Raw genomic sequence first — 12,171 nt, 5'->3', positions numbered from 1 at the left:
TTTGTTCACTGCTCATCTCGAGGACCCACAGTGCTGCCTGGCCCACCCCAGGAGCCAAGCAGGTATCTCATGGATGGAGGGATGGAGGGATCAATGAATGACTAATAATGCCCACATTGATCAGTGGATATAAATGATATTAGTAATAATCTATCAGCCTTCACATATAGGCACTCACTAAAATGTACCCACGATTATAAGGTGGGATGCAACAGTCATTTTACAATCAGTATCACTGGTTATTGCTACATTTCAGAAAGCAGACAGGAAGGCAGACACTCACATACTCTTCCTTATTAATAAGGGTGAGATGTTTATCCAAATCTACAAAGCAGGGGGCTAAATGCTAGTACTGAGGCCTTACATACTGACCAGTCCCGTGTTCGTCTATTCCGCAGAAGATCTATGCCCTAAAATACTTTAGTCTCATTTCTCACTTATATCTAAAGTTTCTGGAGAGAAGATCAAAAGTACAATATACCCTTTATAAGGTCATAAAAAGAATTGGGGCATTTAATTCTCCTTCCCTCTTCTTACAAAGAATTACATTACTAGTTACAGGAAATAACCGGTTCTCTTATTTTCCCTTCACAGCTAAACACAGTGGATTGGAGCAGTGTTTCCTGCTTCCCCAGATGACATTAGCACAGGAAGAAAGAGCAGAGGACACACCTATCTGGCTCTGTGGCTGAGGGAGGGAGAAGGGAGCATGGGCGGAGCTAGGAGCCTGTCCGCACCTGTCACAGGCCACTCCTCCTCCAGACTTCTCCTGGAGTACATTCCCACTTCTCCCCTTGATTTTCTTACTTGTCATTCTGGACCTACCAAGCAGTGCTGTGGATGATGCCTAGGTGTGCAATCATGTTTAATAAACAAAAATGCTGTCATCAGCCTGGCACCCATTAAAAGATGCTTTTAATTAAGAAACAATAACTTGTTTTGAGACATCAAGTGTAGCACATGCTGAGAGAAGAACTGTTAATTAAAAAATGTCTCTTCAAATCAGTTGCCAAGCAAACAGATGCCTCTTCCAGCCTGTTACTGTCATTGACTTTGCTGTTTGTGTGGAACCACAAGGAGGCTAAAACTAGGAAGAGCCTCTCTCAGATGTGCACCCCAAACTATAAAATCACAAAACCTGGAACAACTTCCCAGTCCTCCTTCTCTGGCCTACATGCCCTTCCCATCTCCATATAGCTAATTCTTTCATCCTTTGCTCTCTGGTTGGTTGACCCTTCAGATGCAAGCCAACTCCGCCCAGTTGGTTTTGTGACTAGTGTCCCATGCATCCCCTACAATCAACATTTCATACTGGGTATATTTGGGAGGGGAACCAAATACTTTGTGTATTTTGTGCATCACGGCCCTTAGATTATTGAGAAGTAGGATGTTAAGTCATTAGAACCTGGGTCAACTTTTGCTGTACTCAACCTACACAGTATCCAGTGCATAGAAGTTACATAAGACAATCTGTGAATAACTAAAGCGTATCTCTAAGACACTGGCCCTCCCACAACCCTTATTAGTAGTAGTTATTTTACTAAATACATCTAATATGAACAGTGTCATGATAGGCATCAAGGATTGGGAAATGAACAGGCTTTCCTGATTGTTCAAAATATACTGTGAGAAGTACTTCGTGTGTGTGTGTGTGTGTGTGTGTGTGTGTGTGTGTGTGTGTGTGTGTGTGTAAGGCTATGGATTATGTGTGTATGTAGAATTATAATTAAAGTTATTTATATATACAGAAAAGAATATTGGTGAAGATAAAGGTATATAAAGATGTGTGCACTTGGGTGTGGGCATATGCAGCGAAGAGTCTTTATGGTAATAAGAGCATGTACAGATATTTTGGGGAGCAGTATTTAAGAATGTAGGGGAAGTGGTATCTAGACTTTGGGAGATGAGAGTTACATAAAGAACACAAAGGGTGTGGGTAAGGATGGATGTGTAGGGGTGTGGGTAAGGATGGATGTGTAGGGGTGTGGGTAAGGATGGATGTGTAGGGGTGTGAGTAAGGATAGATGTGTAGGGTACTGACCAAGGCTAGGGCATGCTGGGTGGAGGAGGGATGTGTAGAGATGGGGAAGGGCATGTGGGAATGAGGACGGGGCCCGGGGTGCTCAGTGACAGGTGTTGGGAGAATATAAGTCTGTATGTATGTGTGCTGGTGTGGTGTGTGCACCTCATCCTCAGACTTCTAAAGATGAGCAAGAAAGAAGAGAATGTTAACGGTTTGTTGAGTGAGAAGTCTTGTTTTTTCCCACAATTGTTTCAGCCCTCAGTAGGGTACCAGCTCCAAACCAACCTGTCCAACACACCCCACCTGCAGATTTCGGAAAAAGGGGGCTATGGGCAAGGGGTACATGGTGCAGGGAGAAACCTACCTCTCACACTGTGCTCCTGTGTATCCGGGTTTGCAGGCACACCTCACGTTTCCTCCGTCCACAGTACAGCCAGTAGCAAAACTTTAAAGGAAGACAGGAAAAAGGTCTCAGTGAAAACAGAACCCCATGGGCTCATTGTTTTCTATCACAAAAGACCAGCTTTCATGAAGCGAAAATTGAAAGCCATTGTCAGGAGGATTTTGAGTAAAGAAAGTTGTGTGGGGAGAAAGTTTTGCCCCTGGAGACTCTCCAGACTGCTTGATGAAGGGCTTCAGCTGCCATCGGACAAATGGGGTAATGCAGACATGCATTTTCTTTCTGGCTTGGATAAATGCATTCCTTCCCTGGAGACAGACCTAGTAACTCAGCCTGGCAGAAATGATTACAACACGGTTTCCCCAGGAATAACAAGGAAGGGCAGCAAGTCCAGGCAGGAAAGAGAACAACACCAAGTCCTGATTCTCTTAAAATCTGGTCTCCTTGTTTATCCCAGTGTCTTCTACACAGAGCCCACTCCTGGCAGACAGGCCAGGCCTTGGGAGCCCCAGAGAGAAGTACAGAGTTCCCTGTCCCCTTGCTTTACATTGTTTTCCAATCAAGTCCTAAAATTTCAATTCCTTTTCTTTTAGCTCTAAACTGACATATATTTGGGGAATAAAGAAGCCATGTGGATTTGCAAATTTGTGGAACATTAAGAACTGATGCACATCAGAGGGAATGTCTAGTTGGAGAGGTTATGCTTGGGAAGCCTCCCTGGCTGGGCGGCACGGATGTAGAACTTCCCCTCCTTAGGGACCGTGTCAAGTTTCTCAGTGGTGTTTCAGCTGATGGAGGACGAGGTATAAAACAGCTGCAATGATAAGTCTGAAGGTCTGTGTGCACTCCAGCCCCACCGGAGCTGGGAGCTGGCTTTGCTGACAGATCTGTGCTTTAACCCAAAACAAAGCTCCTGAGTGCACTGAGGGAAATCTTGGTGTTCTGCTCGTCTGCCAGCCTCTGTCTGGGCCAGTCTGGGCAGGCCCGGAGTGATCGACGCTGTACAAATAAGGCTGCAGGACGGCAGGCTGAACGGGACCCAGACACAGAGATGGGAAAGCAAGGCAGATGTTTCAGACTCGGGGATTCTCCAGGGAAGCAGCAGCCCTGGGGCACGTGACAGGAGAGAAGGAAGATGTGGTCAGTTCATCTGACCCCGGGCAGAGTCAGTCTGCTTTGCACCCTGGTCAGTTCATCTGACCCCGGCCGGAGTCAGTCTGCTTCGCACCCTGGTCAGTTCATCTGACCCCGGGCACAGTCAGTCTGCTTCGCACTCTGGTCAGTTCGTCTGACCCCGGGCAGAGTCAGTCTGCTTCGCACTCTGGTCAGTTCGTCTGACCCCGGGCAGAGTCAGTCTGCTTCACACACTGCTCTTCTTTCCGAGTCCGCGTCGCATAGACGCAGTTTCGTGATTTTTCGAGCCCATTTCTACTCTACTTCCTGTTGTGTCGCTCTTTCCTGGAGTCCATGGTGGACACTAACAACAAGAGTTAACAACAGTGTGCCAGGCCCAAAGGACAGAAGAAACAGTGACTGTTCTACCTGCCATCCGTCAGTCCCACCGGGCCTAAATGACAAACAATGTATCACTCAAGGGCTCCCCCAAGGCTTCCATCACAAGGAGTGAAGCTTGGCTCTATAGTCTTCAAGGTCCTGGAGTCTGAGTCCTGGTTGGACCTTCAGCTGCATCTCCAGACCTCTTGGCACTGAGAGAAAACCTGAAGAATCCTCTTACTTCACCTGCTTCTGTTTCCTTAAAAAAAAATTACCCTGAGCCGGGCGGTGGTGGCCACGCCTTTAATCCCAGCACTCAGGAGGCAGAGGCAGGCGGATCTCTGTGAGTTCAAGGCCAGCCCTGTCTACAGAGAAAGTTCCAGAACAGCTAGAGCTGCTACACAGAGAAACCCTGTCTCAGACCCCCCTGCTCACACAAATGACCACTGTGGGGCCCATGCAGCTGAGTGGCGCTATCAGACTCCCGTGAGCTTAGCTGTGGTAACACCCCTGACTCGCGGGTCTTAATGATCATCCAGGCGACTTTCAGGGCTTGAAAGCTGCTTCTCTCGGAACCACTGACTGTTCTCTTGGGCATGTGCAAGTGTCCCATGGGTGACATCGCAGACATCTTTACCATATGTCGGCGTCCCTAGTACAAAGCCAAGCTGAGGCCTGGCCCCATAATGGGTGCCCATGAAAGTCGTTAAACCATTGAGTGAGCAGCAAAAGAAAGAAGAAAAGGAAAAAGACAAAAGGGAACAATTTTAAAACTGTTTCTGTTTAACGATTGAGGTTTTTCCTTACACATGTGTCTGTTATTAAGAAAAAAATAAACGGCTCAACCATTAAAGGCTAGGCTGACAACCGAAATGACGTATATATACACCAACCTTAGTGAAGTGCTATTCACACACCGCACACTTTACCCACAAATAGTGCTCAGGGGCTCAGTGTAGTTGAGGAGCTGTAGAGCCACCACTGTGGCCGACCGATTTCAGAACACTGTCATCGCTGGAGAAACCCGCAGCCCTCCAGCCATCCCTTCTCCTTAACCCGTGGTCTCCTCGGCCGCCCTCAGCTCTGCCAGACCACACACTGTTACTGCCAGCTCCTACTGTACCTGTTGGTGTGAGGGCAGGGACAGACCCTACAGGATCCATGGATGGCGTTTCCATAGTAACCTTCCTTGCAGTGCTCACAGTGCTCCCCAGCTGTGCTGTGCTGACAGTTCTGGGGACAGATGAACAGGACAGTGAGTTAGCTGCTCATTATCAGTCTACACATCTTCTTCAGTGCTGATGATTAAACCCAGAGCTTCGTATGCTCGGTGAGCTTGGCACACCTGGACTACATCTCTAGTCCTCTGCTGCATGATGATATTGGCTCTGTTGAATATATATATATATTCCTATTTAATTGCTCTTGGTACCACACAAAAATACTGCAAGGCTGGAATGATAGCTCAGTCTGCATAAATTACTTGTCTTGCATGCACAAGGACCTGAGTTTGCTCCCTAGAAGCCGTGGTTTAAAAGCTGGCTATGGTGGGACATGCTTGTAATCCCAGGACTAGGGGGATGGGTAGATCTCCAGGCCTTACTAACTAACCTACTTGGCGAGCTCTAGGCCAGTGATAGACTCTGTCTCAAAAATAAACACAAGAAATGGATGGTGCTTTGGAAGGACACTAGTTTTTTCCTCCAGCTACACACACACACACACACACACACACACACACACACACACACCACACCCCCACCAACATCCCCACCCCCACCACAGTTCAAGGGTCCTTTCATTAGCTACAATAGAGAAAGACCATATAGGTTACTATGCCACAGCATCATTTCACAGCTGTGGCATCTTGGGCAATTTCCTTTATTTATCTAAGTTTTATTCTTTCCTATATCAATTTTATTGACATGTGTCTAAGTATAAGTACAGTTTTCCTAAAATGTGCCATTAGAAGAGCGCCACTTTCTAATGCTATTAAGAGTATTTTATTTTATCCCCCCCCCCCCGTCCCAATTAAGAGCATTTTAGAAAGCAAAAGGGAGGCTGGATGTGGTGGTGCAAGTATTTAACCAGGCACTCAGGAGGCAGAGGCAAGCAGAACTCTGAGAGTTCAAGGCCAGCCTGGTCTACATAGCAAGTTCCAGGCTATCCAGAGCTACAGAATGAGACCCTGTCTCAATCAGTCAAGTAAGCACACAACTAAAAATGTGCGGGGTCCTTGGGAAGTGTGGATTCCCTCTCCTCCTGTTAGAAAGGGTCTTATCTGGAAGCTAACCTCATTCGCTTCATAACTCACCTCAGTTACTGAAGAGCAATACATTTTAAATAAGTTTTCATATGTGGAATTTGTGAAAATAATAGAAAGTTACATAATGTTAGAAGAAGTCCTTTATAACTCAATTTCCAGAGAATTAAGAAATTGTGTCTGGCCAGGCAGTGGTGGTGCCCACTTTTAATCCCAGCACTCGGGAGGCAGATCTCTGTGAGTTCAAGGCCAGCCTAGTCTACAGAGTGAGTCCCAGGGAGACAGCCAGGACTACACAGAGAAACCCTGTCTCAAAAAACAAACAAACAAAAAATAAAAGAAGGAAGGAAGGAAGGAAGGAAGGAAGGAAGGAAGGAAGGAAGGAATTGCGTCTAAGCATTATATATTTATAAATCCAATTACCTTTATGTCACAGTTAATGTCTAAAGGACGGCACTCCACAACATCACCACCAATCAGCCTGATGGTGGGCTGCATGGATTGTGTAAAGCATGTTTTCCTGTGGGATTTTTAATCTGCTATAACCTTTCGTTGATTCACCCTCCCTCACAACAAAGCTTCAAATACACACACACACACACACACACACACACACACACACACACACACACACACACTGAGGGAAATCCCCTGTGCTATGGACCTCTGGTAACTAAGAGATAACTTGTGTTAATGAAATGACCTGGAACAAGGATGAGCTCTGAGGGTTGCTTACATGTTTTTACCTCTATACGCCACCACGGCGCTTGCACAAGGGAAGATAACCGGTGTAAAGGCTTAAATAAATCCTGAAGCTAAGTTAGGAAAAATAAAACACACGAAGATGGGGCTTGTCTCCAGTGGAAAAGACGCCTACTTAAACAAATCCATCCTTTATGAATCTGTAAGGAACTACAAGTTATATAAAGCATGGTGAGGTGGTGTGGTGGTTTCGATGAGGATGCCCCTTAGCCTCATATATGTGAACACTTGGTCCCCAGTTGGTGGAGGTGTTTGGGAAGGTGTGGGAGCCCACAGACATTTCCTAGGGAGATCTGAGCTCGCTTTACCCAGCAGGGCTGCATAAGGGGATGGACTGACCACAGGTGTGGTTACCAGGTGCGTGGAAGGGTCTGCACTTGGATGTGTGCTGTGCTTTGATCTAGCAAAGGGAGGGATTTTTGCCCCACCCCTTGGCATTCCTTTAAAAAGCCCTTTAGAAGAGCCAGAGGGGGCCAGTGGATTTTGATCCAGGTCCTCCTTAAGCTATCCTGTGTTTCTGTCTGTCTCCTCCCTGCTATCTTTTTATCTACTAATTCCTTATGCTTCTCTCCTCCTATAGGAACCCTGCAAAAGGTGGGGGTGGCCCCCACAGGAAGGATTAGGAGGTGTGGCCTTGTTGGAGGAGGTGTCACTGGGGTGAGCTTACAGGTTTCAGTGGCCTATGCCATGCTCAGTTAGCTCTCTCTGCCTCATGGCTGCTGCCCCCATATGTGGATGGGAGGGTGGGTGTGGGTGTGTACACACGTGTGGTAAGGTGGGTGTGTACACACGTGTGGTAGGGTGGGTGTGGGTGTGTACACATGTGTGGTAGGGTGGGTGTGGGTGTGTTCACATGTGTGGTAGGTGGGTGTGTACACATGTGTGGTAGGTGGGTGGGTGTGTAAGGCAGGTTCTTGAGAGGAAGGGTTGTGTCTGGCAGGTCTGAGCTCAGCAGGGATCTCAGAACCACAGCAGTTTATCAGGATTTCCTGAGGAGTGAGTGCTCAGCCTCGAGGAGCCACGGTGGCCTCAGAGACAAGCAAAGACAGAACTACAGAAAGAGCAAATGGAAAAAAACAAACAAAAAAACAAACCCTAGTTTGATTGGAAAATGAAGTATGACTCCCACAAGTTATCCTCCGTGAAGTGTACCGAATCTAGAGAAAATGCCCTTTGTTCTCTGGTGGCTTTTACAAGATAGACTTGACATCCAGCAACGGCTCCGTGGTAAGATAAACATTGCCTCATGATGAAAGCATCACCGAGTCACACACACCGGGAAGCATCAAACAGACTTCGGTTCAGGAAAACAACCCACTGGGGCCTTTTAGTCTTTTTGAACTTATAAGGCCAAATTCTAACAAAAAATTCCATCAGGCAGCCCCCTCGGCACTTTCCTGTTCTGGCCTGCCCCAGCCTGCAGAGGAAGCAGATCGCGAGCCAACAGCCAGGCAGGCTCAGGAAAGGCCAGGACTCCACAGGCGCTGCCTACCACACCACACCAGCAAGGCCATGGCCGCAGAGTGAGCTGCCTTAACTGGGGGCGGCCCTGGCTGCCGAATGAGGAGAGCTCTGATGGAACAGAACAGTGAAGTACAGTTAAAAACGGGTATATATATATATGTGTGTGTGTGTGTGTGTGTGTGTGTGTGTGTGTGTGTGTGTATATATATATATATATATATATATATATATATATATATATATATATGAATAAAAAATGTTCTTTTTGAGATGTGGTCTCACTGTATAGCCTTCTTAACCAGGAACCTGCCATGGAGACCAGGCCAGCCTTGAACTCACAGAGCACTCTCTGCCTCTGTTTCCCAAGTGTTGGAATTAAGTGCTACCATTCCTAGAAACAAGCTAATTTTTGTTGTTGGTTGGTCTTTGGTCTTTATTTTGGGGGGTGGCGCCACCCAGCTCCCAAATAAATCACACATGGAGGCTTATTCTTAATTATTAATGCCTGGCCTTAGCTTGGCTTAGTTTCTTGCCAGCTTTCCTTAACTTATTCTAACTACCTTTTGCCTCTGGGCTTTTTGAGTTCTCTTACTTCTGTAAATCTTACTCTTACTCCGTGGCCTGCTGTGTAGCTGTGTAGCTGGGTGGCTGTGTGGCTGGGTGGCTGGGTGGCTGGGTGGCTGGCCCCTGGAGTCCTCCTTCTTCTCTGGCTCCTAGCTCTTAGATCCCTCCTCCCAGTTTTTTCCTCCTATCTATTCTCTCTGCCTGCCAGCCCTGCCCATCCTTTCTCCTACCTTGCTATTGGCCGTTTAGTTCTTTATTAGACCATCAGGTGTTTTAGACAGGCACAGTAACACAGCTTCATGGAGTTAAACAAATGCAATGTAAACAAAAGTAACACACCTTAAAATATTCTACTACAAAAAAAATTCTACTACAAATTTTATTGGAGAGAATTTGATAAAATATTCCAAAGTAAGACCCTTTTCTAGCATATAAACTATAGCCATCAATAACTGCAAAAAAGAAAGAAAGAAAGAAAAAAGAAAGAGAGAGAGAGAGAGAAAGAAAGAAGGAAGGAAGAAGAAAAAAGAGGAAAGAAAAGGAAGTAGCTGGAAGGCCTGGGGCCTCTGTGAGGAAGGCAAGGTGAGGACACACTTCGCCTCCTGGGTGTGATCCCTTCACCCACCTCTCCTGTAACCCCACTTTATCTTGGCAGTCAGGGGTGTTTGTATTTGACTGACTAGGCATGAGCCATAAGCCATTCTCAGTATCCCCATCTCTCTAAATTTTTTCTTTCTTTTTATCCTTTCTTTTCCTTTCATCACTAATGCCCTACCTCTCTCTTCCCAGTTTTTTTTTCCTTCCATGGAAGGTCTCCTGTGTCTCTGGATGGCCTCAAACTGGTGGTTTAAATAAGAATGGCTCCCCCAGGCTCATGTATTTGAATGCTTCATCATCAGGGAGTGGCACTATTCGAGAAGGACTGGGGGTGTGGCCTGGTGGGAGGAAGTGTGTCACTGTGGGTCAACCAGGTCCAGTGTTGCTCTCTGCCTATGGATCAGGATGAAGGACTTCCAGCTCCTGCTCCAGCGTCCACCTGCATGCCGCCATGCTCCCACCATGAGGATAACAGACTAACCCTCTGAAGCTGGAAGCAAACCCCAATGAAATGCTTTCCACTGTAAGAATATCTGTGGTCATGGTGTTCTTCACAGCAACAGAACGGTGACTAAGACAACTTCCGATCCTCCTGCCTCCAACACTAGAGTCTGGGATTACAGCCTGGTTTAGGAGTGCTGGGGGTCAAACGCAAAGTCCTGTGCACACTAGGTAAGCTCTCTGCCCACCCAGTCCCATTTTCAACACCCTGTGATAGAGTTACCGCCCCTCTGACAGCCACAAGTGTCCCCCTTGAGACCCATGTCACCCCTACAACACTGAGCCCCAAAGTGACAGCTCAGACTTACATATCCAGGCAAGCGTTAAGCCCCGTGATGCACTTCTTACTATCACTTGCTGAGGCGGAGATCATAGAAAGGTATCTCATAACCGTCCCGACAGGTGCTCTCTTCTGAGAGCACATGTTACAAGGGAGGCAAGAGTGAAGTCTGAAATATCTAATTCAGCCTGAGCATTCAGAAGCCTCCTCCATGGCCATAGCAATCTCTGTTGGGGGTTCAGTGAGAGATGGAGCATTGGCATCTCAGGGGAGAGAGGAGGAACAGATTGCCTGCCAGCAGCAGCAGCGACTACCAGCTTACTCACAATGCACACCCCCGAGCCGTCCTGGCAGCGGTTTGAATGTCCGTTGCAATTGCAGGGAACACACCTTCCCGCGGGTAGGATTTTGTTGTCCCGATAGTATCCAGGGCGACAAGCCTATTTTTCAAACAAAAATGTTTCATCGATACAAAGAAAAGAGAATTATTATTTTCCAAAGCCCGTCACAATTCTTTCTGTGAAGAAGTCGAGGTTTTAAAACCTTCCCTCCCCGGGGGCTGTGTGGATTTCTGATCCACCAGCAGCCAGCGCGGCTGCTTTTTGGTAAGACTGTGCTGTGTCTTTGTGATGGTGGTGGGAATGGAGCCTAACAGAGGAAGGAGAAGTGGCCGTGGGCCCCTCTCACATACCAGTGGTCTCAAAGGGGTTGGGCAGGTGGAGGGCGGGAGTAAAGAGGCTGCCAGTCCCTCCTGGGGCACAGAGCTAAGCCAACTCAAGGTCAACAGTCTCCACACAGCCCACCCTCCCCAAGTATGGGGTCAGGCTTGAAGGGGGGGTGGAGTGGGCACAGTCTTCAACGGAGTCCGCTCAATAATGATACAATTATTGGAATCATTTTAGCAACACTCAGTAACCAGTGGTCCGCAGGTGTTGAGTGCTCACATGCAAGACTGTTCTCAAGAATTTGGCCCACTGTGAAGACAGAGACCCAGCCTGAGAGAGTCTCCGGGTTTAGTCTTGTTTCCATGTTTCTAAAGAATCAGTCAATTCTATCTCCAGTCTGCTGTCTCCTTCCAGATAATAGCATGGCTTTTAGCTGGATGAAAAGTGTGTGTGTGTGTGTGTGTGTGTGCGTGCGCGCGCGCGCGCGCGCGCGCACTCACTTGGGTTTTTTGAGGCATAGCCCTGGCTATCCTGGATCTCACTCTGTAGGCCAGGCTGGCCTTGAACTCACAGAGATCCACCTGCTTCTGCCTTTGCCTCTGAGTGCTGGGATTAAAGGTGTATGCCCCCACCACCCAGCAAGAGTTAATATTTTTTCCATGGACTTATGTCTTATTTAAAAGATGCTGTTAAGAACTTTCCAAGAGGACTTTAATCCCAGCACTTGGAAGACAGAGGTAGAAGGATCTCTATGAGTTCCAGGTCAGTGCTACAGAGTAAAACCCTGGCTTTAAAAAAAAGGATTATAGGTAGATGCGGTCTTTATCTTGGCAGAGTCAATCCATGCACAGCTTAACACTGGCTTTCCCCTTGTTTGTGGCTCTGGTCTCCCAGATTTCCATCTTGAAAGAACCAAGAAGAATTAATATCTCAACCCATCTGATGAATGATCTTAAACAGCACATATGTCCATAACAAGACTCTGAAATGGCAGTCAATGCAAAACCTGAATAAACAGGCCAGTCTCGGTGCCTGCGCCTGGGCATCTGGAAGAAGCGTGGGATCACGTGCTGTGGGGGGGGGGGATCAGCTCCAGCCAGGATCTCCTTCCCAAATGACCAATGGCTGACAGATCATACAAACAACAGAACGCAATTC

The 12,171-nt window shown here is 47.2% G+C and overlaps 1 protein-coding gene across 1 annotated transcript in view; it reads right to left on the bottom strand.

The window, feature by feature from the left end:
* Positions 1-12,171, bottom strand: part of Lama3 (laminin subunit alpha 3) — a 226,397-nt gene that overhangs the window by 61,375 nt on the left and 152,851 nt on the right. Inside the window, 3 exon segments of the mRNA XM_028876683.2 lie at positions 2,388-2,468; positions 5,041-5,150; positions 10,675-10,788. Of these exon segments, the coding sequence (XP_028732516.1) occupies positions 2,388-2,468; positions 5,041-5,150; positions 10,675-10,788 (305 nt within the window).

Source organism: Peromyscus leucopus, chromosome 19, assembly GCF_004664715.2.
Source record: "Peromyscus leucopus breed LL Stock chromosome 19, UCI_PerLeu_2.1, whole genome shotgun sequence".
Classification (NCBI taxonomy): Eukaryota; Metazoa; Chordata; class Mammalia; order Rodentia; family Cricetidae; genus Peromyscus; species Peromyscus leucopus.
Note: the sequence above shows the minus strand (reverse complement) of the source record. Positions and strands in the feature narration are given on the sequence as shown.